The sequence below is a fragment of the Boleophthalmus pectinirostris genome, unplaced genomic scaffold, assembly GCF_026225935.1.
Source record: "Boleophthalmus pectinirostris isolate CB_2022bp ecotype Guang Dong unplaced genomic scaffold, ASM2622593v1 HiC_scaffold_5, whole genome shotgun sequence".
Taxonomy (NCBI): domain Eukaryota; kingdom Metazoa; phylum Chordata; class Actinopteri; order Gobiiformes; family Gobiidae; genus Boleophthalmus; species Boleophthalmus pectinirostris.
This window is the reverse complement of record NW_026571404.1, coordinates 9128956-9154474: the sequence shown is the minus strand read 5'-3', so window position 1 is coordinate 9154474 and position 25519 is coordinate 9128956. Positions and strand designations below refer to the sequence as shown.

Genomic DNA, 25519 nt, shown 5'->3' with positions numbered 1-25519 from the left:
TTGCTGTAAATGTCAGCGTAATGGCCCGTGTTTCGTCATCCCCGCGCGGAGCTTGTTCTTGTGTAACATTCACATCGCACGAGATAATGAAGCACAATGACCTTTAAATAGAATCACATTTACATTTGTTCCTCAGACATTTCCAGCCTCCGACTCTCTGGTATGACACAGCAAACGGCGTTCCTGCTACTCTCATTCGGGATATTAAGCCAAAGCACAGCTGTCCGCTTAATCCAATAAAAAAAAAAGTCTGATCTATTACTATGCAATGTTTACTTTAGCAAATAAGCCTGGCTCTCTTTAACCATATTATGTTTTTCAAATGTTTTAAACTATTTACTGATACCTAAGCTTGGTATTTTTTCATACTTAACGCTACTGTCCGTAAGTTTATTCGATTTTCTTCTACCAGTAGATGTTAGATATTAAACCTGTCTCCCCCTCTCCTCACCTGTGCTCTCTGGTTTTCTTCTATCAGGTCAAAACAGGCGCTCTGTCTGACTGCAGTAACATAGACAGCATCTAGTGGTGATATGTGAGAATGCAACCTCTAATTACAGATGGCAGATTTAAAGATGTTCTGTGTAAATTTTCTTGTAGAGGGCCAGCCACCTGCTCGATTTTTATTGCTTTTTCTGGAATAGCATTCTGCAATATGTGTCACGGGGAAACAGAGGGAGGACCCAAAACGCAGGACTGCTTCAAAAATATTTAATGACAAATCAAAAAATCCAAAACTCAAGACTAAATTGCCATGACAAGAGGCACGGAGACACTCGGACAGAGACAATGGACCAACAAAGGGCAGAGGAGAACACAGGGTATAAATGCACACACATAGACACAGGTGAAACACATTAGGGCGGGGCAAACAATCAAGACAGGAAGTAAAACTCAAAAATACAAGGTGACAGGACAAATGTCAAAATAAAACACAAACTACAACCACTACAAAACATGAACCATGACAATATGGGCGTTAAACATATCCTACAATTACAGGTGTTTTACGTACCATATTTTTCTTCGGACTACTTTCGGACTAATTCTCTCATCTGTTTTCATACATTGTAAGGCGCATTAAGGGAAACAAATCAAACTTTATTCAACTCATTCACAATAACTTTCAACATTGTTCAGCTGTAACACATAAAACACAAAACAATACACCCACGTTTTCAGTTCATTCCTCTTCCACAAATCCATCAAATTCTTCATGCTCAGTGTCCAGATTCCTCACGTCATTATCCGAGTCAGTCTTGTTGCTGTTACTTAGCTGTTCAGTGATGATTACATTCTTTGTGAAAGCTCGGATGACAATTGAAACTGATCCCTTAGCACAGGCGTCCATGATTCATTGGCAGATCGCGGCGTAACTCGCCCGGTGTTGCCTCCCTGTCTTGGTGAATGTGTGTTACTCCGCGAGGCTCCTGACTGCGGCTTCGTAGTTTACCAAAGTCATACTAAAATATTTTCACAGATTTTTGTGCGCCGTATACCACATAAAATTGGTTCGGGGTCAGTAAGCACAACCAGAATTAATACATAAGGCACACCGGATTATAAGGTGCACTGTTTTTGAGAAAATAAAAGGATTTTAATCACGCCTTGTAGTCCGAAAAATAGGGTATTCCTTTTATTGCTTAAAAAACGTGTTCTTGCTGTATGTTCACCTCTCCATAGAGCTGAACTGTAACTTGGCCTAGTGTTGTCATCGCCTGATTCACTTCATAGAAACTGTCTGACCTCACAGCATAAGGACTCGTTCACTCAACGGTACGCATGTACTTTTTTTATTAACCAATCGCTACTATTTGATCGTGATGTATGTAATGCACCGCTAATGGGGCTAACTGGTATATTAAGCTTTTCCCAAATCCTGTAGGAAGAAGGGCAATAACATCTTTCCCCTTGATAAAATTCACCAAACATTCTCTTTGTTCCGACTTTTAATCCTCGATCCTGGAAATTGTTGCCAACAGAGAATGTCTGTCTTCGTCTACATCCTGCTTTGTTTACTGTTGTGTTTTACCACAAAAGGGACACAGACAGATGCTTGAGTTTGACATCATGGCTTCAGAGCTCTTCACTGATTGGCCAAGATAAACTTCCAATTAGTGTATTCCATTGTATTATGTGTATATATTCAGTGTTATGCACAAGATAAAAATCCATTGTATATGGTTTATGTTATGCAGGTGTCGTCTTTGTGTTAGTGCATGCACCGCAGCACTATGTCGGTGACTAGAATTAACCAGCATAATGTGATTGGCCTCTCGGTTGTTGCCATGACTCACACTAGATTCCAATAATACTACTGATGACTAAATTGACTATAATCACATGTGACCCAGGCACTCCACTTAAAACCACCATCGTCACATTTCATTAGACCAATATTCTGCTCTCTGTGTGAATGGTGCTCCAAAATAGTCCCCACAGCCCTCATCTGCAGCACAGCATGTTTTTATGTTGCTTGCAAGTTTTCATTCGTGAAAAGGGCAGAGTCTTGTATGAGCGCAGACAGGTGTCCAGAACTGTCCCCAAAATCTCATTAGTTCAAAGACGAGTCACATTCTCCAGTCTCATGCTCCACTGTCAGCCCACAGCCCCACATCACTGACAACCCACAGACAGATGTTTAAAAGAAATGTGTGAATGGAGTTTGAGTAAAAGCTGAGGAGTGGGAAATGCTTGTTATTGTGGCACTACTGAGTACAGTACTTGTATGGGAAATTTAAAAACAGGTTAGGGCTTTACATAACTTTAACATAACATACTACTCTAGGGCAGTTCTCATTGTCAGACTGTGCACAGGAAGTTTTAGCGCTATAGTGTCGGGTTTTTTGCACCGAGCAAACACACACACACTAGAGATGCGCGGATTGCGGTTACAACCGCGGTATCCGCGGTTAATCCGCGGGTCGGGCGGATGACGTGACGAAAAATTATATTTTAATTAAATTCGGGCGGGTGGCAGTTTAACTACTAAAAAAAAAAGTTATTGTTAGTATTGTTACCTACATCTGAAAAGACAAGTGTCATTGTCTATGCTTGTAGTATGAAGTGTACGTCATGTCCTTAATTAGCCCATTTGACCTCGTTTTTATGTTCTGAAGGTTAAGGTTGTGTCGGGTTATTGATGCCTAAGGTTTACGAGGCACATATTATATGCAGTTTATTTTATTATTTCTAATTTATTTCAGCTGTTTGCCAACACGTAAGTGGCTCTATAGGGCCATATTTATTTAGTTATGCTTTTTTTTTTTTGTTTCGATATCAGATATATTTTAAAACACGCAGACATTATAGCGTAGACTGCCACTCGGGGTATTTAAAACTTAAAGAAAGACCGATGGAGTGAGGCTATGACTTTGAAATAACATCGGGCGATGGCAGAATGTTCAGAATGTAACAACATCCAACACAAAGGCAAAAAGGTTCAAAAATAGTCTAGTCGGAAAACGTTGTCAATTAATTAGCTGCGCAAGAAAACCAGGTAAGTCTGGGGTTGTTACGGACAATTAAGAATGCGAACATACACGCTGAGCGAATTTTGGAATGAATGAGCTATAGAGTTTGCATTTTTATCGAGGCTCCTTAGTTTGTTTGCTGTATGATTGTTCTAAAATCTAAAATCAATCGGCGGATCGCGGGCGGGTGCGGTTTTGAAAACCTTCGGTGCAAAATGGACAGCGGGCGGATGATGAGTTTTGTGCCGCGGTTGCGGATGAAAAAATAGCCCATCCGCGCATCTCTAACACATCTAAAGACCGCTGTGTTTACTGGGTCTAAAAATGTTGGCAGCGGACAGCATGAAGCCAAATAAATTATGGCATCGCTTAAAGACATTAGGCTACACCCCAAACACTTTGATAAGCCGCTTGAGTTTTTTCAGAGAAAACGTGCTGAATATTGCCAACAGTCATTCCACTTTATGAATGTTACTTCAGTAAGCCAGCGAGCATCACATAAGGTGGAGAACCAAATGGCAGAGGAGCTGATCCTGCTGCAGCATTAGACATGGTTTCTGTCACGCTGGATGCCGCAAGTGCCTCGAACTATAACACGGACATCATCTTTAAAGACGATGAGGTCATGGGAGCAGAAAAATAATTGAATAATTGAGAAGCACTGGTGTAGGGGTGTGCCACTGGTTTTATTTCCATGGAGACCTTATTGCATGAGTCTAAAATGTTCCACAGTATATGGTCATACTAGCTTGATCCCGTCAGATCTCAGGAGCAAAGTCGGGCTTGGTTAGTACTTGGATGGGAGACCACTGGGAAAATCAGGTGCCACAGCTGGACGCCAGTGGGAATAACTGTCATTGTGTCCTTAGGCAAGACACTTCACCCACATTGCCTAGTATGAAAGTGGTGTGTGCATGAGTGTTGGTGGTGGTCGGAGGGACCGATGGCGCCGATTGGCATGGCAGCCACGCTTCTGTCAGTCTGCCCCAGGGCAGCTGTGGCTACAATAGTAGTTTACCATCACCAGGTATAGAGTGAATGAATAATGCTGAATAATGCTCTGTGAAGCGTCTTTGTGCCAAAAATGTCTGTGAAAAACGCTATGTAAATAAAGACTTACTTACTTTCATTCTGTCCTATTTAGTCTTTTCCCCCAATATGGATAATTGTTCAAATCTAGTTCTGTTATTATTGATACCTTGCAATGGCATCGCCTCACCTGTTGTAGTTCCAACCAGGTCTACTTTTTCTTGTCAGAGAAAGCTAAGATTAAGTCTAATTTGAGTAAAAGAACAAAGTAGTGCTTTCAGTCAGCTTCACACCCCATGTTTTGTTGATGTCATCAGCTGCAAAGTATCCATAAATCAATAGAGATAAAACGCAAGAGCAGCGCTATCAAAAGATTCTTCGCTCTGTATTATTGTACTTACACATCAAAGTAAATGTTGTTGAACATTTTAAGATGATAAGAGTTCAGTGTAGTTAAGTTTCATAGACCTGTAGCATTGATCTCTGCTGCTGTCTTTGATCGTGACAATCTCCTCTTCCTCTTGTCCGTCCTTTATAGATCTAAGTCCTGGTGCTGTCCGTACAGAGCCTCATTAGCCTCTTTAGCTCGATATCCACGTCTCTATGTCCCATGACTCTCCTTTACAGTGAATAGACGGTATCTATTTATCTGAGCAGATTCACCGAATCTCACGGGGCGCATGTGGCACTGCGGCTGCTGACATGAGGAGGACCCAAGGGTGTTCAGGCGTCCAGAAGGGTGCAATGAGAGAGAAAATCACAACCACATCCTGCCCCGGGGCAAGTCTGTCCGTTAGAGGGTGAGGGAGGAGCACACATGGGGTAGAGACATGCAATGGGCGGGTGTTCATTTTTACATCACGTATAAAAAAACCCAAGTTTTTTCTACTTTAAACTTGGTTATTGCATTGGATTAACTTTATATTGCCCTTTCCAGCTGTCAGAAAAGTCTAAATTCTCTCATTTTATCTTTTAGGTATTCTTTAATATGGATAATACTTTCATCATGCAAGCAATATGGTGTTTGAGGACATCACAGCGTTCTGTAAGCCAGTATTAATTAATGCAGATGGTCTGGTGATACTTAGTGCAAAATACATCAAGATTAAAACTTCAGCTTTACTTTTATTTTATGTTTGTCATTCAAAATCAAAAAATGACAGTTCAGCCCAAATTTTTATACCAAAACTGCTGTCTACAACGATAGAACAGCAACATTTCAAAGCACTTGACTGTGATGACAAAGTTCAATGTGATCAATAAGGAACTCTGACCCTTTTCCTCCATGTGGGAAAACCACAAATTTTTATGTCATACACCATAACTCTTCAAGTGGTGCAACATGGCCATGTTACAGATCAAATCTATGGAGTGGTGACTTCAATCAGAATTGGTTTAAAAAAAAAAAAGAGAGAGAGAAAAATACAATAAAAAGCTGTAAATGAACAAATGCAAGCTGGACATAGTTAACGCAACATAAAATTTAGTGTACATGCGTTCATAACACAAACACACTTGGCTGCAGCAAGTTTGAAGAGAAGCTCGGGCTCTATCCGAAAATGGGCAGAAAAAACTCTTTCCTTCTCCTTCCTTCTTATCGCTGACCTTTGAGAGCTGCGTCATGAGGTCAAATATAAGCACCAAGGAGGAAGAAGGAGCAGTTGAGAAGGAGCTGTCGTTGCTTTAGGTGGAACCAGATCCTCTAAATCAGTGGCGGGAATTACAGTCAAAACTACAACTCCCAGAAAACGGACTACAACAAGCGCACCATCCTCCATGACAGTGTTGAATCTTATGAGAATTATTTACAGATTTCTGTCTTTTCATCACAGCAGTAGCTGACATAAATAAAGTGAATGTACATGAGTGAAATGACTGCTGTTAACTAAAGAGCAGTACATGTACAATCTGCACTTGTATGACCTGCACAGATACAATCTATGAATGGTTAAACATGAACTATCTCCAAAGCGATAAATGCACAGAACAGACCATCAGCAGGACACCCCTCTGTCTCAGAAAGAACACACATATTCTACTGAGTCCTGTCCTTTCGTCCAACAGAAGCTGAACCACATCAGGGCACAAGGAATGAGCTGGTTTTTTTCAGCGCTTACAGTTTGTGCAAATGAGCCAAAACGTAAACAAATGTGCACAAAGTTGAATTAAAACCATTATTACCTTCGCCAAGGAGGTTATGTTTTTGCCGGCGTTTGTCTGTCTGTTTGTTTGTTTGTTTGTTTGTTTGTCTGTTAGCAACATAACTCAAAAAGTTATGGACCGATTTTGATGAAATTTTCAGGATTTGTTGGAAATGTGAAAAGGAAGAACTGATTTCATTTTGGGGGGGATCCGGAAGAAATCCTGGATTCTGGATCACTTTGAAATTTTAGTTAACATTGTGGTAAATGGGGCCAAAAATTTTGTTTCTCAATATCTTGGTTAATTATTGACCAAACCCCATGAAATTTGACTCAGGGATGGACAATGGGATCCTCTTTCATATTCCAAAGGCTGATCTGGATCTGATCCAGAAGTCTGATTTTATTGCAATTTATCTGCGCTCTCTGAGTGCTTTTCTAGTATTATCAAAGGGGCTGATGTGGCTCTATAGGAGTTATGGTTTATATGTTGTAAAGTTGAGTTTATTTATGTAGAAGATTTTGATTAATAATTTGCCGCAGTGTATAACTTTTACAGTAGTGTTTGGAAATTTTCAGTTTGATCTGCACAGTGGATTGTGGGATACTTTATAGTTCCTTACCGCTGGTTAGGAAGCTTCCTACGCTAAAGGAGCTTATAGTTGTTTGTATTTTTGCACATTTGTAAGAGTATTTGAAGAAACCGGGATACTACATCTGATCATGTACACAGGGATATGAGTATCACAGTTTCTCAGCTCGCATGTAAACAGCATATCCCAAACACTGCCATAACCGGGATATGGCAAATAACCGGAATACTGATGCATGTAAACGCACTCAATATCATATTTAATGATTAGTGTGACGCATGAGATCAGTGACGTGAGCTCTCTGACTAATCCAGCCTTTATGCCTTAGCCTCTAGGTTTAAATCTGTAACATGCAAAGCAGCATTAATCAGTGTAATGAATAATGCCTTTGGCCGACAATCTTCTTCCACCGAGCAGTGTTGGTCAAATATCAAGACCAGTGTTATGCAAACTCTGCTAATCACTATTGCAATATACAATAATAGTACATAATCATACCTTATATCCATCAGACCTGTTTGTGTGATATTAACTTAGTCATTATATATTGTTTGAGTCTTTATGTTGCTGTATTTTGTGGGTTTTTTGGTCTCAACTCAATAAGGAGCTTTCTTCGATTCTACTTTTCTCAGACTCTGACTTTTCTCGACATAAACCTTACACTTACACTAGAAACATGCAACATCCAGACCACGACTAGGCTGTATTTGTGTGTTGTAAAACTTTAATTCAAACAAGATACGGGAATGAAAATGTGCAAAAGGGAGAAAGCTACAGGGCTGCAGCATTTTGTCAATAAATCTGGTGACATTATTAAACCAAAATGTCCAAAGAAAGTGTAAACAATTTCATACTTTCACTTTATTCATAAGTATACTGTATCCAGAAGCCTTCAGTCAGCATATTTCAACTTTCGTATTGTTAAAATGTAATATCAAGCCATTTAAATTTAGAACACAAACAGAGATACAAGTAGAAGTCAAGGCAGGAGTTTGCAAACTAAAGGAGTTTTGTTCAGCCCCTGCCCTCCCCTCTCTCTTCACTTTTGGGTGGTCTGTTGGTCTGATGGGAGTGACATCACGGGCAGACCAGGGTCCCGGGGTGCAGCCCTGTGTCAGAGCCTCAGCTGCGGCGCTTTATCAGAGTTTGTGAACCTGACCCAGACCGTCCAACACTCCACCGCAGAGTCAACATGACATTTAGAGGGCATACTCGCAGTAACCTGTTCATTACTTTTAATCGCTACTTCAGTTTTAGATCCAGGCTGCAGGTCGGGTTGTTTGGTTGAATCATGTATCAGAGTAGAGCCAGGAAGACTTCAGAGTTTTGTAATGTAACTTAAGTAGCATAAAAAGCAAGGCAAATAAGTCCATTGCCTCTGTATCAGGTTAAAGGTATGGTATACATTACGGGTCAAAAGTTTTAAAACACCCTAATTTTTCCTGTTATTTATTGCAATTCAAGTCGTGCAAGTCCAATGAAGAGCTTGAAATGGTACAAAGGTAAGAACTGAACAGCCAGAGGTTAAAAAAAAGATAAAAAATACAAAACACAAGTCCAAGCTCTGCCAAAACTACCTCAGGAAAAAAGAACAAGACGGTGAAGCTTGAAAACATAGAGTGTCCAGACTTAAACCCCATCGAGCTGGTTTGAGATGAACTGGACAGAAGAGTGAAAGTCAAACAACCTACAAGTGCCACACATTTATGGGAACTTCTGCAACAGACTTGGGAAGAACTTTTTTGAAGAATATTTGATTTCTATCGTAAAAAGAACGAACCACGAGTGTGTTCAGCTGTTATATCTGCCAAAGGTGGACACTTTCATGAATCAAAAGTTTAGAATACGTTTTGGTCAAGAGTAAACTGAAGAAAAAATAAAACGGAAAAAGTGTGGTGTTCGTATACTTTTGACCGGTAGTGTATGTAGCTTTTGCTGTAAAAAAACAAAAAGTATTACAAAAGAACCTCCAGAATTCACTCACTGAGCACTGATAATGATTAGCTGCATGTGCTGGGGTTTAGGTAGTGACCATTCAGATCAGATAGAGGCATTTTAGGTTTAAACCAACTGGATTTCAGCACTGAAACTGGCAACTCAAATGAGAGACTCATATGAGGCTCATTCTGTTTAAGGCTGGGTATCATTAAGAAGTTGCCAATACAATACATACCTCGATACATTGGCCATGATACGATGCATATCCCGATACAGTTTCAGCTGGATTCGATTTGATACGATTCAATAAAAAATAAAGGCTAAATCATGGCTGTGATACTAAAAGTCTTTGTTAAACCATTTCTTGTGCAAAGTTAATATGAAACAAACATTTTTATCCTCAAAATGGTGAAAATGTCAAATGTGTTGCATAAATGAGTTTCCTTCCACTAAACAAGCGACAAAACTGTAGCGCTGTAACAAAATAACTGAGTAAAATGTAGTATATAGTATAAAAAACTACGATACGATGTACTTGATATTTTTGCACCCCTCTAATTCTGATCCATCCTGATAATGAATGAACCAAAATACCAAACTATAACATAAACAACTTAGCCATCATGTCCAATGTTTGTGTAATTAAGATTAAATCAGCGTTGCATTTATTATCATAAAAGCTCTACTTGAGCATGTCTTCCTTGTATCTGGCGACACATACAGGATTATCTGTCCCTTTAAATCTTAAACACTCCTTGAATCCTGAATAATAACCTTACTAATGACTGATTATTTTATATTTACAGGTACTCCACGACAAACAAAGACCACAGCTACATCATCACGTTCTTCGCCACCTGCTTCATCCTGCCCCTCGGAGTCATCTTCTTCTGCTACGGCAAACTGCTGCGCAAACTGCGTAAGGTCAGCGCCAATTTTCATTCACAACACATTTGTACGAGCTCCACAGACTACACCCCTAAGACACTTCTCACATATATGAAACTCTGTATTTTATGAATGAAAATGCAAAATTGACACATCCTTGAATCTCTGTTTATGGTTTTCAGGCATCATGATTCCTTCCTGATTTCAATGATGTAACACGGTAAAAATCATCCACTGTTCTACCATTAAACAGTTCACATTTTAAAATATTATTTAGCTTTTGAATGCAGAAAGATCCTCAAAAAATCCTTCAAATCACAGAGGAATCATTTGCCAAAAACCCTTGATTAGTTGTCAGAATCCTATGGAAGAAAATGCTCTTTAATGGTCAGATTGCAGATTTGTTGACCTGATTTATTGTAATTACTGGGCCTATCCGCATGAAACAAAAACTGCCATAAAGTTTAATTACTACAAGAATTGGTACCCTTATTCAAACTGGAAGATGTGATTGCTCTCAGTTGAAATTACTTAAACTGTTAAGATTAATATGGCAATTTTTTGACCCAGTCCCTGACAAATAATGATAAGATTCAACATTTGCTGACAATTTGGATTTGCTACTCTTCATATATTTATTTTTATAATCTTTTAATCTCTTAACAAAAGACGTGATATAAGTTGGAACCTAACTACTCTGCAAAAAGTCACCTGGATCCTTTGAAGTTTTTGATTAGTTTTGATTACATGATGTTATTGCATTGGTAAATAATACATTTTATGGTTTATGGGATCAGTTGTGTACAGTCTCATGCCAGAGGTGGCTGCTTGAATTATTATGTATTTTGATTTTTAAAGAGCCTCTACCTGATTTCAAGTTAAGTTAGGAACATGTTTCAGTTTGAACTTTTAGCTTTGCCCACTTAAACCTTCCTGCTGCTGTAATATTGCACCATGACACGGAAACAACAGTCTGGGATAGTGTTATGCAATTGTTTCCGTACACTTCTCAAATCTCAGGACACAGATAGGTTTTCTAAATCTAAGACACAACAAGCCCTTACTATTTGTGCTTTTGTTACTTTGGAAAATGACCATTATATTTTACAGTTGAATTTTTTCTTATTTACTCCCCCTTGAGCTTGTTATGCAGTTAAAATGTACGACTGTGTGGATCATTATGTTATTATTTACACATTTTAAATCACAATAGTTTACAACCAGTTAATTAAAGAAATCGTCCACACATTACTGCTTTAGAAAAGTGCAGGGCCAATGGGAAGTGAAGTCGTCGCAAACATCATCACGAAGTCGAGTCAGTGTTATAGATTTGTTTGAGCCGATGTGTAAATGGCTTATACTGTGCACACCAGGGAAACCCATCCAGTTTAAACTTTGCAGGCACATGCACAGGCACATGCACAGGCATCTGCGCAGACACACGCACAGGCATCTGCGCAGACACACGCACTGGCATCTGCGCAGACAGACACAAGGGCATCTGTGCAGATAGACCGCTTTGCTTCATAGATATGACTGGGATGATTTAATAAAACAATACACACTCAACATGGATACCACATTTAAAATGAAATATTAGGTTTATTAAAGCTGGGTCACTCCTACATTGCCCCATGTTGACACATCAGCACCAACAGATCCTTAACACCAGCAACTCCTATAGATGCACATCACACTAGCAAGCAGTGATTTTTTATTTTTTTTTTGTATCAAAATGATTGTGCTATGCTGCTGAATGCTGCACCTATCACTGATTGAGAAAATAAAATTGTAGAACGAAGTTAGTAGGGAGCAGTGTGCGTATGACGGTGGCGGTGAACACAGGGCATGATCAGCAATCGATTCTATTCACGCTTAACCAGAAGACGTTTGGAAACATGTGGATGACAACTTCTGGTGTAGTTACCAACACTGGGCATGTGATAAAACCATGGATTAAACAGCAATGTCTTCACAACCTGCCAAAGCTTTTCATGAGGGATGTGACTCTAATTGCATTTATTGTCACTGCTGATCTGCCAAACATAACGGAAAGCTATGATGACATCTTTTTTTTGTTTTTTTTATTAAGTTAGACAAATTATAATACACAAATTAATAGGCAGTTTATAAAAGGAAAAAAGAAAGCATACAGTGATGTCTAGATGAAAAAAATCAGGCCATTTTCTCTCTGTTTTCCCTATGGTTTTCCCAGATTGACTACCGCCAACAGCGCCCGCCAGAAGTCGTCATCAGCATGTTTCCAAACGTCTTCTGGTTTTGTGACATAAGCGTGAACAGAGCCCATATGGCGTCTTGAAAATAAGCAATTAAAGATTACTCAGACATGTATGAATCACTCCAAATACGACTGCCAGGAAGGTAAATGAGAAAAGAAAAACGTCGAAAAGTGGATTTTGCATAATAGGTGTCCTTTAAGACTTCAGTGATATTTAACAAAGGTTAGAGTGGGGGAGAGGCGAGTTTATAGTTCATGAACCTTTAGTGTAAAAATAACCAGTCCTCAATCACAGCAGAGACCTGTAATCAGACAGCACTTCTCTACGGCACTTTAAATAAACACTGGAATATGCTGCTGCAGGCTCAGAGCTGTCAATCAAACCTGTCAATGGTGAAACGACTAATGTGATTGGACGATTTTAACAAAGCAATAGTGTACATGTGGAAGTGTTCACAAAAGACTGAGTTAACAGTTTGATTTATAGTGAAGAAATGACAAGAACTGACAAAAAGCAGAACACATTTACATAAAATACCAAATCTATTCAAAACATGGAAAATAATAACATGAAATAATTAAATATACTGTATTTATGATGATTTTTTGTTGAGAAAACAGTATTAAATCTATAAAAAGTTAACTTATAAAATGAAATGAGGAGAATAGTGGTGGTAAAATCCAAGTTCCTAATAAAACAGTCTCAGTAGAAATGATTCAGATCATTGTGTCCAAGACTGGAAGCTGCACGTCCAAGGAACAAGTCTGCGCTTCTGTTTATGTGGGAGACAATCTGTGATGCAGTGTAATGCCATTCAACAGATTTGAAAACAAAACATAATTTATATTTTAGATTTATGCACATTTTACTGATAAAACTGAAAGGAATGATTTGACATGCAATTTAGAGTTACCTTACCTTTACTGTACTATTTTTGTTTCCTTCACTGTAAATCTGCTTTCACACTTATCCCTTTTGGTCTGGACTTTCTTGCTTTGTTGGCCAAACAGCTTGCCCTTTGGTCCGTGAAAAAGTACCGATCTCATTCCGGATCTAGGTCTGGTCCAGTGCAGTGTGAATGCGAACTTTTGGACCAAATCCAGGGAAGTAACACGCGTTCGTTCACACACAGACGAGCGAACACGAGGAAGATGGAGCCCAAACGTGAGGAGAAAAGGGAGACGAGCCTACAGAGGTTATAAACTACCGTAAAGTCACATATTGTACCGATTTGACACAATTGATATGTGCTTCAATCTGCACCTCTTGGTTTTCATCAAGTGTCAAATTAGCAAAGTTAAGCTTCCAGACAAAATAACTGAAAACCTCTCAGCCAAAATACAGTCTGCTGCTTGTTTGGGTTCAAGATAAGCCTTATTTGGCCTAAAATCATCAAATGCACAGCAATCAGTGTCAGTCAAGTTATTCTCCTTCCCAGAGCCACAAAAAACTGCCATCTGTTCATAACCACAACTACAACGTAATGTGTCGTGTTAGATAAACCAAAAATGACCTATTGATGTCAGAAAATATCAAACACGTGCGCACTAATGACAGCACATCACACAGTTTACTTATAGCAGAGGAAGCACCACTGTAATAACCAAGCTGACACCACCTAGTGCCTCCGCTCAATTTAATTTCTCTCCAGGTCAGGAATCTGAATACACTAGATGGTTCGCAAAATCCCTGGAAATAAGAATCTAGATACCAGCCAATCAGCAAAGATCCATACATTCTGTGTTGTCAACAATTGCCAAGATTGATGATTTAAAGCCAGAATAAAGAGAATGTTTGGTGAGTTTTATTAAGGGGAAAGATGTTATTGCCCTTCTTCCTGCAGGATTTGGGAAAAGCTTATTATACTAGTTAGCCCCATTGGCGACAAGGACCAAATAGCAGCGATTGGTTAAATGATAAAATGTACCCGCCTACCACTGAGCGAACAAAATCTAAGGCTTCGAGGTCAGACCGTTTGTACGAAGTGAAACAAAGCAAAACCAGCTAATCAATCAGGCTGTTATATAGTATTAGTATATTTTTAAAAATCCCAAATAAATTTCTGAATATTACCGTATTTTCTGGGCTATTAGGCGCTCTGGATTATAAGGCGCACTGTCATTAAATGGTCTATTTTCTAACTTTTTTCACTAATAAACTTCACCGGACTTTAAACGAAACACAACAGTTGGATGGGTTAGTGGGACTTTGTTTGTTCGTTCACGGTGACTCTGGGCTTTGTTCAGTTGTGGTGTGTAGGGAGGGTGCTGTCTGGGACCGCTGGATTGTCGGCGTGTTCGCAGTGACTCAGTTGTTCAGTCGTGTCTAGAAGTGGCACATTGCACTCGCTTTTTCAATTCGTTCCTCCGTTCCGTTCCTCGTCGGCGTGGAGTGATTAGTGTGGCTGTGGGTGTGTTTCGCTGCGCAGTTGCTGTCTGCTCACGTGTTTGCGTGCGCTGCGGGTGGTTGCGGCTTTATAGTTTACTGAAGTCGTACTGGGACACCCCATGTCATGTACAGGGCACTCTGGATTGCAGGGCACGCAAACATTTTTTGATGGGGTTGGAGGCTTAAGAGCGCGTCTAGTAGCCCGGAAAATACGGTAAACTACAGCATAATATTTTTTGTTATCACATATGTCCAGTTTTAATCTCAACGTCATTTATTTCTTTTACTTTTCAGCACATTTCTGATGGTTTGCAAAAGTGTTACAGCTGCCATCCAGTTTCATTTGTCAGTATCTCCCTCTCCCTCTCCTGTTAATAGTTTATGATATTTACGACTTTCTGTCCACACGTTGGATTCCTAACCCTCTCCTCTGCCCCAGGTGTCCCACGGGCGTCTGGCCACAGCGAGGAAGCCCGAGCGTCAGGTGACCCGGATGGTGATTGTGATGATCGTGGCGTTCATGGTGGGATGGACTCCGTATGCGGTCTTCTCCATCCTGGTCACCATCCACCCCACCATCGAGCTGGACCCACGCCTCGCCTCCATCCCAGCGTTCTTCTCCAAAACCGCAGCTGTCTACAACCCCATCATCTACGTCTTCATGAACAAACAGGTCAGAGTCATGCAGCAGAATACATTTACGCTTTCAGAACTGTCCCAATAATTACTACACAACCCGTCAAATGTTTTTTCTATATGTATACTGCTTTTTATATTTGATATATATACAGAAAACATCAAATATATGAAGTAAGATGTATGGAACCCTTTGCTTTGTCGAGTTATTTTACTTTTTTCTCTTTGCTACATAATTCCATATATCTTTCTTAATATATTTGATGTCTTCTGAATGTATATAAAATGTAGAAAGTATCAAACATCTAGAAAAAAAAGTGTATATCAAATTGGTTGTGTACATATATCAAATTAACGAAAAATCTGTTTCTCAGTCAATACTTTTTGGGCGGCAGATAGGGCTGAATGATTCGGGAAGTATATCTAAGGCTACGTTCAGACTGCAGGGCTCAGTTGGGATTTTTTGTGAAATCCGAGTTTTTTTGCAAGGTTGTTCACTTTTCCAATTAAATGTGACTTGTATGTGCTCTCCAGTGTGAACTTCAGACACCTCAAAAGTGTCCCGCATGTGCACTGGAGGACACAACGACGTCAAGTCTAAATGCTGGGCTTGTCTCCCAAAATACGGTCCAGTTCTTCGTAAAATGGACAGGTTACACGTCCATGTCCGCTTTGTTTGTTTGAGTCTTTAGCCTCCATGTATTTGGCTCGCAGGCTCTTTATTTTTCGTTGACAATGGAGCCAGAACCGCCTGTAGTCGTGCTCGGCCATTTCTTTGGCAATCATTTCAAAAACTGCCCGATTCCAATAAGACTCCTCCAATTTGACTTGAATACAGTGATCCCCCTAAATATTAATTAACTCACTAACCTCGCTTTCTCTCCATTGACTAGACTCCGAGCCTGACGCGTAGGTGGGATGAATGTGACCTGGCCGTTCAGACTGAAGTCGCATTTCAAAAGATCAGATATGTATCGGTTTTAGGAGCACATATCCAAGTGCCCTGGGTCACATTTGAAAAAAAATTGGATCTGTGTCGTTCAGGCTGTCATTAAAAGATCAGATACAGGTTGCACAGAGGCGAAAAAATCAGATTTGGGTCACTTCGGGCTTCAGTCTGAACGTAGCCTAAACGCCATTTTTCTGAGAAGCCTTTCAATTAGATTTGCGATTTATTTTTTAATAAGAAGATTCTGATTTTAATGAGAGAGTTTAGCAGTTTTTACTAGAGAAAAGAGGTCTGGACATATGAGGAAAAGTGTGATTGGTCTAACAGGTATCCACACTTAACTCCGCCCCTGCAGCCAGATGTTTGTGTTTGGAAACATCTGGCTGTAATCAGGGCAGTCATATGTGATGTCACGTAGTACTTGAAATTGCAGCAGCCACTAAAGGCAGTACACAGCTCAGTTGTTGACTTTTTTTGACCAGAAAGCTGCAAATTTACCTAATTCACAATGCTAAAAAATGACAGAAGAAGAAGAACAATATACACAGTTTAGCAGCAAAAAAAAAACAATAATTTGACTTTTGTGTGGCTTTGGAACAGCTTTTTTCAGAAGTGAAACTTGGGTTAACCTCTACCTCGGTGCAGTCAATCAAAGTGTTGCTTTTGGCTCTTTCTTCCAGATTTACGAAAGATAAAATACTTTAATTATTTTGTCACATAGTCTTGGATTTACAACATACTCTGGGGGAAAACACAAAATCTACTCATTTAAAGAAGTAAAGTTGGTTATTCTGGCTTGAAAGCTTAAACTTTTTAGCTTTAGTTAGTTACTAAGTTACAGGGGAGCCACGGGGTCTTAAACGTCTTAAAAAGGTCTTACATTTTATGTTCCTAAATTAAGGCCTTAAAAAGTCTTAAATTATGTTGTCCAAGTCTTATTTTTTCACAAAGGGCTTAAATTTCTTTGTATAATCAATCGGGTTAGAGTGCAATGTTAAATGGAGGGAGGGGGGAAAAAAAAAACGTGAAATCATGTAACGTGACTGAATGTCTAATTTGGATTCTTCACACATCTCACATATTCTGGAGTACACGCAGACAATACTTTGGTTTCTGGAACCAGCTGCAGTGAGTAAACAGTCAGTAGAGTGGAGGAAGATCTTGGATGGATCATGGGGAATTGTAGGTTTACAGTGGCTCTTAGATTCTAGATATAGTACTTGTGGTTGGTTGGTCATTATGGATGGTTGGATGGTCATCCTGCTCATCGCCTTCGTCTTTCACTATTTTTCAATTTCGTTGGGAAGGGAAACAGTTTGAACAGAGGTTTGCAGTCACACACATCTGATTCCCTTTTGCATCTATGGAGTTCGCAAACAAATTTCTCAGGACGTTTTCCACTGTTAGGATCCAGCAACGACACAATTACAATGTCCGAATCCCAAAACCAAAATATGACAATGTCAGAACCAGAAACAAAAGCGATATGGTTCAAAAGACTTGAAAAGATCAGCTTTGTCAATAAACGCATCCCACTGGGAAATCAAACATGGCGATTTGATGATCACTTTTTCTGAGAATACTTCTTGGTATGCATTGCGCAATGACCGGAGGTCCGACATTCTTGATGCGTGTATTGGATCTGGTGTTTTTTGTCTGTATAATGGGTGCGATGTTGGTCTTAATTTTCATTTAAGTGGTCTCAAAAAGGTCTTTAGAAAGTCTTACATTTAGAGTAGTCAAACCTGGGGATACCCTGTAGTTAGTTTTAGTTTTTGCTTGATACAAACAGCTTCCGTACTTAAAATTGACAAGAAGTTAGCGTTGTCATTACACTAAAACTCAATTTTAATACTAAGAAATAGCCTTAATACAGGTTTTGACTCTTTATTTAGATAATAGAAGGCCATTTTCATCATTAAACTGTAGTACTTTCTTTTAAATTATCTTGTGGCCTTATATCTGTGTAACCCCTCAGTCGTTCTGGTAGGTTCCATAGTTTTCCATCGGAGTACTAGTCTGAATGGTCTTATATTTGTGTATCTTTATCGCTCAAGATCATTTTAAAGCTCAGGAAAGGTTCATTTCTGTCCTGTGACTATATTTTTGTATCAATACTTGCTCAAATGAGTATCTATTCTCATTAATAATTTCAGTATCGATAAGTATCTCATTTTTACAATCTTAAGAATTATGAAATTACCTTGGAGCTTCTTGGGGGAAACAATATTGTCCTCCGTTTGAACTGGTGTGAGACTCCAGCACATTGTTCAGTGTTGTTGTTGGATGTTAGCATGTGCCTCAATAATGCATGTGGTATAAATAAATGAAATGTGGATCGGCTATGCACAATTGTCTGTTAAAAAATACATCAGGAGGACGGTATAGACGCGTACAGCCACATGACATTCAGACATGAGATTGACTTTGTTTAATCTTACATCCAGGTCGTGTCTCCTGTCTCCACTTGTGTAACTTTGTGTGGGAAACTGGGAATGACTTGGTATTTACTTTGGGTTGTCCAGTCGTCATGTGTGTTATTTTAACTTCAGTAACGCATATTTGAACCTTTTCTTCTACCCGAGGAGACTGCACTACGGTTATAATACAAAATGGAAGCAGTTAAAGTTCACATGTAATATCAATACTAAAGGAATATATTTTTACTTTATACTAGTGTTTCTCAAACTGTGGTACATAGGCTGCCTCAGTTGGCATGTGAGGCCTGGGAAATTTTAGTACTTACCATATTTTTCAGATTATAAGTCGCTCCGGAGTATCAGTCGTCCAGCTAAAAAATGTGTAATGTAGATGAAAAAAAACATATATAAGTCACACCGGACTATAAGTCGCACTTTTTGGGGGAAATTTATTTTATATAATCAGAGAACAGGGACCGACATTTTATCTTGAAAGTCAAGTTGTAGTAATAACAATAGAACAGAGAACAACAGACTGTTAATGTCACATATGAACAGTTCTTCAGATAAACTATAACATAAACAACAGAACAAGTTTACCAAACTCTCCATCTCACTCCAAATCACTAAATCCATTCAATTCTTCATCCTCTGTGTCACGTCTGAGCAACTCCGCGACCTCCGGAGGTAAACAGAGCGCCGCTTCCTCTTCTGCGTAGCTGTCGTCAGACTCAGCATCAGTTCCAGTTAGAATTATTCCGACAGGATGGTTTCGGTTTCGGTTCGGTTTCCATCTAATGACTTCCAGCAAAATTGCATGGTGCATCCTCCCGTTTGTCATAAGTTTCTCACTCACTCCAAACTTTCTTTCTGCTGCTTGATTACCATTTTCAGCTGCATCGTGTAATCTGAAAAATATGATTTTCTTTTTGGGGGGCATTTGTGTTCAGTCTTCTCAGTCGTCCTTATAAGTTTGTTTAAATTTAAAATATCCAGTGGTGCAGAAGTAATGGTGCGATCGACCGACATGACACAGACAGGACAGAGGCTCTTTCTGCAGGAGACATGCGCAGTAGAACCAAGTGACAGTGGTACAAGAGTAATAGGAGCAGCAGATAGTGACACACAAGACTAGAGCGTCCTCTAAGTGTATCCTCCCGGTGAGACTATATATAAATCTCACTTGAGTATAAGTCGCAGGAAACACCCAAACCATGAAAAAAAGTGCCAGTTATTGTCAGAAAAATACAGTAGTTCATATTGTTGAATATAAAATATCTGAAAAATGTGATAGAAAGCTCATTGTGTTAGATTAGAAGAGTGGGGGTGGGATTAAATACATTTTCTTCTTTTCACTCCTTTTTGGGCAATTTTTTTGTTTTAATTTACGTTATGATTTGACTAATGTTATAAAACTTGCCCAAAATAAATATATAAATAGATCTGGATTAGCCCTATTTCAAGCCAGCCAAGAATACAAACTCCAGTACTTTACAAATATGTGAGTTTGGACGTAGTTTTATTTTCTAAAGTTCAAATGGCTGTAATTGACAGGTGGATTATCCAATCAAGGACACCCATAGTCTATCCGTACCTATACAAATATGGCGAGGAAAAATAGCAATGATACTTGTTCAAATAATATAGTTTAAACTTAAGGGTGTAGATTTTTTTTTAACAACCTGAAAGTTAAAGTGCATGCTGTTGGGGAACCAGATCACATATGGCCCTAACAAGGCAAAAACGCTGGTGTAAATAAGTATTCCTGGGTCCTCGTTAAAATATAATTGAATCGAAAGCAGATGTGCACAAACTCATGTGAGCCTGTTCACTTTGTTTTGAATGAGGGACTAGAGCCAATGCAAAAAAAACCACAAACTTGATACATGTTCAGACTGCGCAAACCAGGCGTGTCACAATAATTACTTTATTGAATTTTTGGCTCGTAGTTTATCATCTGTTCCTTTCTACTAGGAATCTTTTTGTTATTTTTTCTTGAGTTTACTAGAATTCTTCGGCTTTAGGTTTATTCTATCAGTGGCGTAAAGTAGTTTTCGATAGTATTGTTTGTTTAACATTTCTGTTCAAAGATACAAAATACAAGAAATCATGTATTGGTGGCTAAGTAAAAGTAATACAGGATTATGTAAAGGTGATGTACTGGATTTTTAAAACAGGTACACTTCTTAAAAAATGTGAAAAAGAGATAATTTTAAACGGTTTGTAGTGGTCCAAATTTGTTCCTCATTTACTTAAAGGTTGTATAGAAGACTTTTTTTAGTTTCAAATTGTCATTGAAAGTTTAAAATACCATTACAGAGGCGCAGCAGCCTTGTAATTATGATGACCAAAAAAAAAAAGAATGAAAATCTATCAACTGTGGACATAGTGAGGCCAGATAAACATCAGCCAATAGATAACGATGCTCCCTCATGTTATTAGGTTCTTTTTGCAGACCTAGAGTTTTGTTTCATACCTGACAGTTTCGACTGCTCACTAGTGGTCTTCCTCACAGTGGTCACGTGATGTTGCTGTGACGTGTCTGGTCAACTGATTTAAACTGGTTTTTGGCGCTGTCTTCCTGTGGAGGCAGGACGACAGCGGCATCTGCAGTCAGACAGAGGAAAACAAACATTGCCGCTGGATTAAAGAAGCAATCGAAATACGAAAAAGTGCCCACAGGACTATAAACCGGGAAGAAGGGGCTTTTGCACTCTCACACCTGGGATACAGTCCTGAGGAAGTCGGACTGTAGATGGCGACATAAAGTATTGGAAGACCAAATGAATCTCATTGGACTATGAGGCTCCTTCATTTTCTGTTGGTTGTTAGGTTGTCAATCAAACTCCCTAGTGTAACTGACTCGCCGGCGTGCAGGGATTACTTGGTTTATGCAGCGGTTCTTAGAGGCTTTTTTAAACTGTAGCTTCCTCGCATTTCGCACAAAGTTTGTTGCGATGGCGGACAAGAATCCACGACCATTTCACCGCCAAAGAAAGTCAGTTTTTGAGGTCGGGGAAAAGGAGCGAAGCCAAACTGAGGTGATTCTTGGAGATTCCTTCCAGCGATGGAGCGACTGAAGCAGACGAAGGGTCTAAAAACTGATGTGTCGGTCGCTAAATTACTTCTAGACAGGTCACTTCAACAGTAATTCTGAACATGCACTGGCTGTAAACAAGCGCGATTTCTAGAGTAAGGAGGCGGAAGAAGGTGTTTCTACTGAGGGAGCTGTGGAGGAAGGTGGTGTCATGCATGCACAAAGACGGTCGCTGTATTTCTCTTCCCTTAAAAACTCCTCTATACAACCTTTAATGAGTCAGACCTTAGTTCACCCAATGAGTTAAACCCTACTTTGTCAAATTTTGATGAAACTTGGAAGTTGACTTACTCCCATCTTAAGACGTGCCAAATATCCATTCAGTGTTTACAGCTATACATTTATACACACAGAGTCCAAGTTGATATACTCTAAGAAAACTTGTCAATCACACAGTACCAAAAGTCACTGAAAATTTCACAACTGTTTTTGTTTTATGAAATCAGGATATTTACTCCTTATCTGCAGGCCAGTTCAAACATTGGTTAGAAATTCTGGACATGTCATGATGCAAAATGCTGTAGTTTCTTGTCAAAGATGATTCCAAGAAAGGAGTGTTTATCACAGAGTGTATAATGTTCCTTTGAGTGTCAGCCGTATACACTGAATGGATATTTGACATGTCTTAAGATGAGGGTAAGTCAACTTCTAGGTAAATTTGAGTGAAAATAAAAAGGAAAACCTCTCCAGATTTTTTATATGTTGTAGTAGACGTATAGGGCTACAATTTTTCTATTTGTGTCATTGAGGTCAGGCATGTCCCTTATTGTCAATTTCAAGGTCAAAATATAGGTCAAAAGGTAATTCATCTCAAAAGTACTCAAATGCAAAAATAATTTTCCCTTCCCTTTTTTCACTGATTTTTCTTTTCCAGAGATACCTTGGCTTTTTATATCAGACCATAGCCAGGCTGGGACCACCTAGTGCCTCTGCTCAATTTCATTTCTCTCTAGCGACTAGGTCAGGAATCAAAATACACTAGACGGTTCGCAAAAAACCCGGAAGTGCAAGTTCGGTCACCAGCCAATCAGCGAAGAGCCAAACATTCAGTTTTGGCAACGATTCCCAAGATCGAGGATTTAAATCCAGACTAAAGAGAATGTTTGATGAATTTTATAAAGGGGAAGACATTATTGCCCTTCTTCCTACGGGATCTGGGAAAAGCTTAATATACCAGTTAGCCCTGTTAGCGGCGCATTACATACCTGACTACCAAATAGCAGCGTTTGGTTAAATGATAAAAAAGTACCTGCCTATCGTTTGTACGATGTGAAACCGACTGATGAATCAAGGTAATCGGACCAGTAGTTGCTGAGTAAATGCAATCTGAAATTCGGTGACCACGCAGAAAAAGTGAAAAAATTAAATTGCAATATCTTGGAAAACGTTGGTCCAATCATGGTAAAATTTGAGATTTGGGCTTTCTTGCCTACACCAATTTTCTTTGCAATTCGACAATATGAGGGTTCAAACTGCATTTTTTGGGTGAATTGAGGTGAAATTACTCTTATGCCAATTATTCACTGCAATTTATATGTTCAGAAGCTCTTTTCACAAAAACAAAAACAACAAGCATGCTAACACACACTTCCTGATTATCGGACACCAAGATATTTTCTAATCAGATGCAGACGGCACATTGCTGACTTACTCTCCTCAAGAGCTTCTTATACAATATGTATGTCTGTACTGGTCCAAGACACATTTAGCTCAAATCGAGTTCAAGGCCTTCAAACTGAAGCATGCTGGGCCTGTGCTCGGAGGGACTGCGCTGATAATGGTTTGGGGTTAACAGGTTCAGCAGCTCCACTTAAAACAAGTGCAGCTCTCAGCACTTCTCCAGTTGATAGTCACACATATTTAATTTAACACCATGTTCTGTGGCACTGTCCTGCCACATGTGCCTTTACTACTGTAGTGTTTTGTTTTGTTTTGTCTGGCCATTTGTTCATACATATTCAGCTGCGTACTTTGCTGCCACGTAGACCAATAATGAATTCTTTGTAGACTTGTTAACACACAAATCTGCTTCTGAACAATAGACTCAAACACAATGCCACTGGTAATCTTTCAGCTCGATTTGATCCACACTCAGAGTCATAATTTCTGAAACAAAGAAGCTTAAAATCCCAAAGATTTTCATTTTGTCTTCTCATGTGCTTTAACTTCTTGGGTTCGTTTTAAAGACAACACAGTAGGGTTAGGGTTGGGCCGTATCCAGATTTTGATACCGTTAAACCTTTTCAAGATTTTACCTTGATATACAGTATTACTGTATTACCAAAATGTTTTAGTATGACTTTGGTAAGCTACGAAGCCACACCGTTATACAGTCTATGCTACAACCTGCAAACGTATAAGAGACATAATCTCTGAAAAGTTTCACACGAACCATCTCCAACGCGATACACTCACAGAACAGACTCACCATCAGCTGCACACCCTCTGTCGCAGAAAGAACGCATATAATCCACTGAGTCTTGTCCTTTAGTCTGACAGAAGATGAACTGCATCAGCGACACAAAGAGCGCTAATAGTTTATGCAAATGAGCCATATGGTTTTAAGTTTAGTTTCTGTAAAATATAAACAAATGTGCACTAAAATGCTGCAAATGGCAGAAGTACTAACATTTTATGGGGGGTACCAACTCGCTTGCGGTCGGACTTTCCATCTTGTCTTGGTCTCCCTTATGAGCGTCACGTGACAACGGAACGAAACTATTTGAACGTCATCTCCCCACGCAGTTAAAGAAACATTATAAATACTATTAGTTTTAAATTGTGATAGCATTAAATTGAAAATACAACCACACATTAATTTGTGCTGAGCAAACTAATTTAGGTATCAGTAAATTACAGTATTATATTACGTCCTTATGCTCTGCAGATTTTTTAATGACGGTGATGAAACTGATACCCTTGCTACTTTTTGATACCACGGGATACCGTAATACTGTATTACCACCAAACTGTATTTACCTTGTTGACATCTTTGGGCTGCTGCTGCATCTTCAGAACTGTCACCGGTGTTGGTGGTGACGTGTCGTATATCAGCTGTTGTTACTTCCTGTACTCGTAGTCAGCCTGATGGACCTGGCAGGTCGCTCAGACTGACCACGCCTCCCGTCGCGACTCGAGGTGTGGTCAGTCTGAGCGACGCGGTAAATACATTTTACTGTATTGTCTTTAAAAAGAACCCAAGAAGTTAAAACTTAAAATCCCCTTCTGTTTATTTGCATTTTGTTGTCAGGAAATACTTTGTTAGTATGATAGTGTTAGATGGAAAGAGATTGTAAACCCACCATTGTGAATAATGAGGTTTCTCTGAATGCACAGAGTGTAAATTATCTAGGTTTTACGTGCCAAATCAGGTATAGCACCTTAATAATAATTGAAATAATGCTTAGGTTACAGTTGACTGAATTTTAATCTCTATTAAAATGTGATTAATGGCTCAGCTCTACCTACAATAGAAGCATAGTTTAAAGATGCGTGTCTTCTTGACTGCGTCCTGGCCTGATTTCCTCTCCATTGTCCTTTAAAAGCCTTTCTTGTGTTTTCTGTGCATTATGTGCCCACTCTCTGTCCCTGCTTTGAACTAAAACACCATGTTCCTCTCCTATAAGACACTCATTCTGCCATGGCCTATTGCCGCAGACAGCCCTGTAAGTCCACCCACGCATATGCATAGGCCCGTGGATTTTCAAGTGCTGCAGAAGTGGGCAGA

General features: G+C 39.4%; 1 protein-coding gene across 1 annotated transcript in view; it reads left to right on the top strand.

Moving 5' to 3' along the window:
- The window catches only part of valopa (vertebrate ancient long opsin a), an 83627-nt gene that overhangs the window by 40629 nt on the left and 17479 nt on the right, over nucleotides 1-25519 (top strand). The window contains exons 3-4 of the mRNA XM_020941995.2: nucleotides 9981-10098; nucleotides 15130-15363. Coding sequence (XP_020797654.1) covers nucleotides 9981-10098; nucleotides 15130-15363 — 352 coding nt within the window. The remainder of the gene's footprint in view (nucleotides 1-9980; nucleotides 10099-15129; nucleotides 15364-25519) is intronic.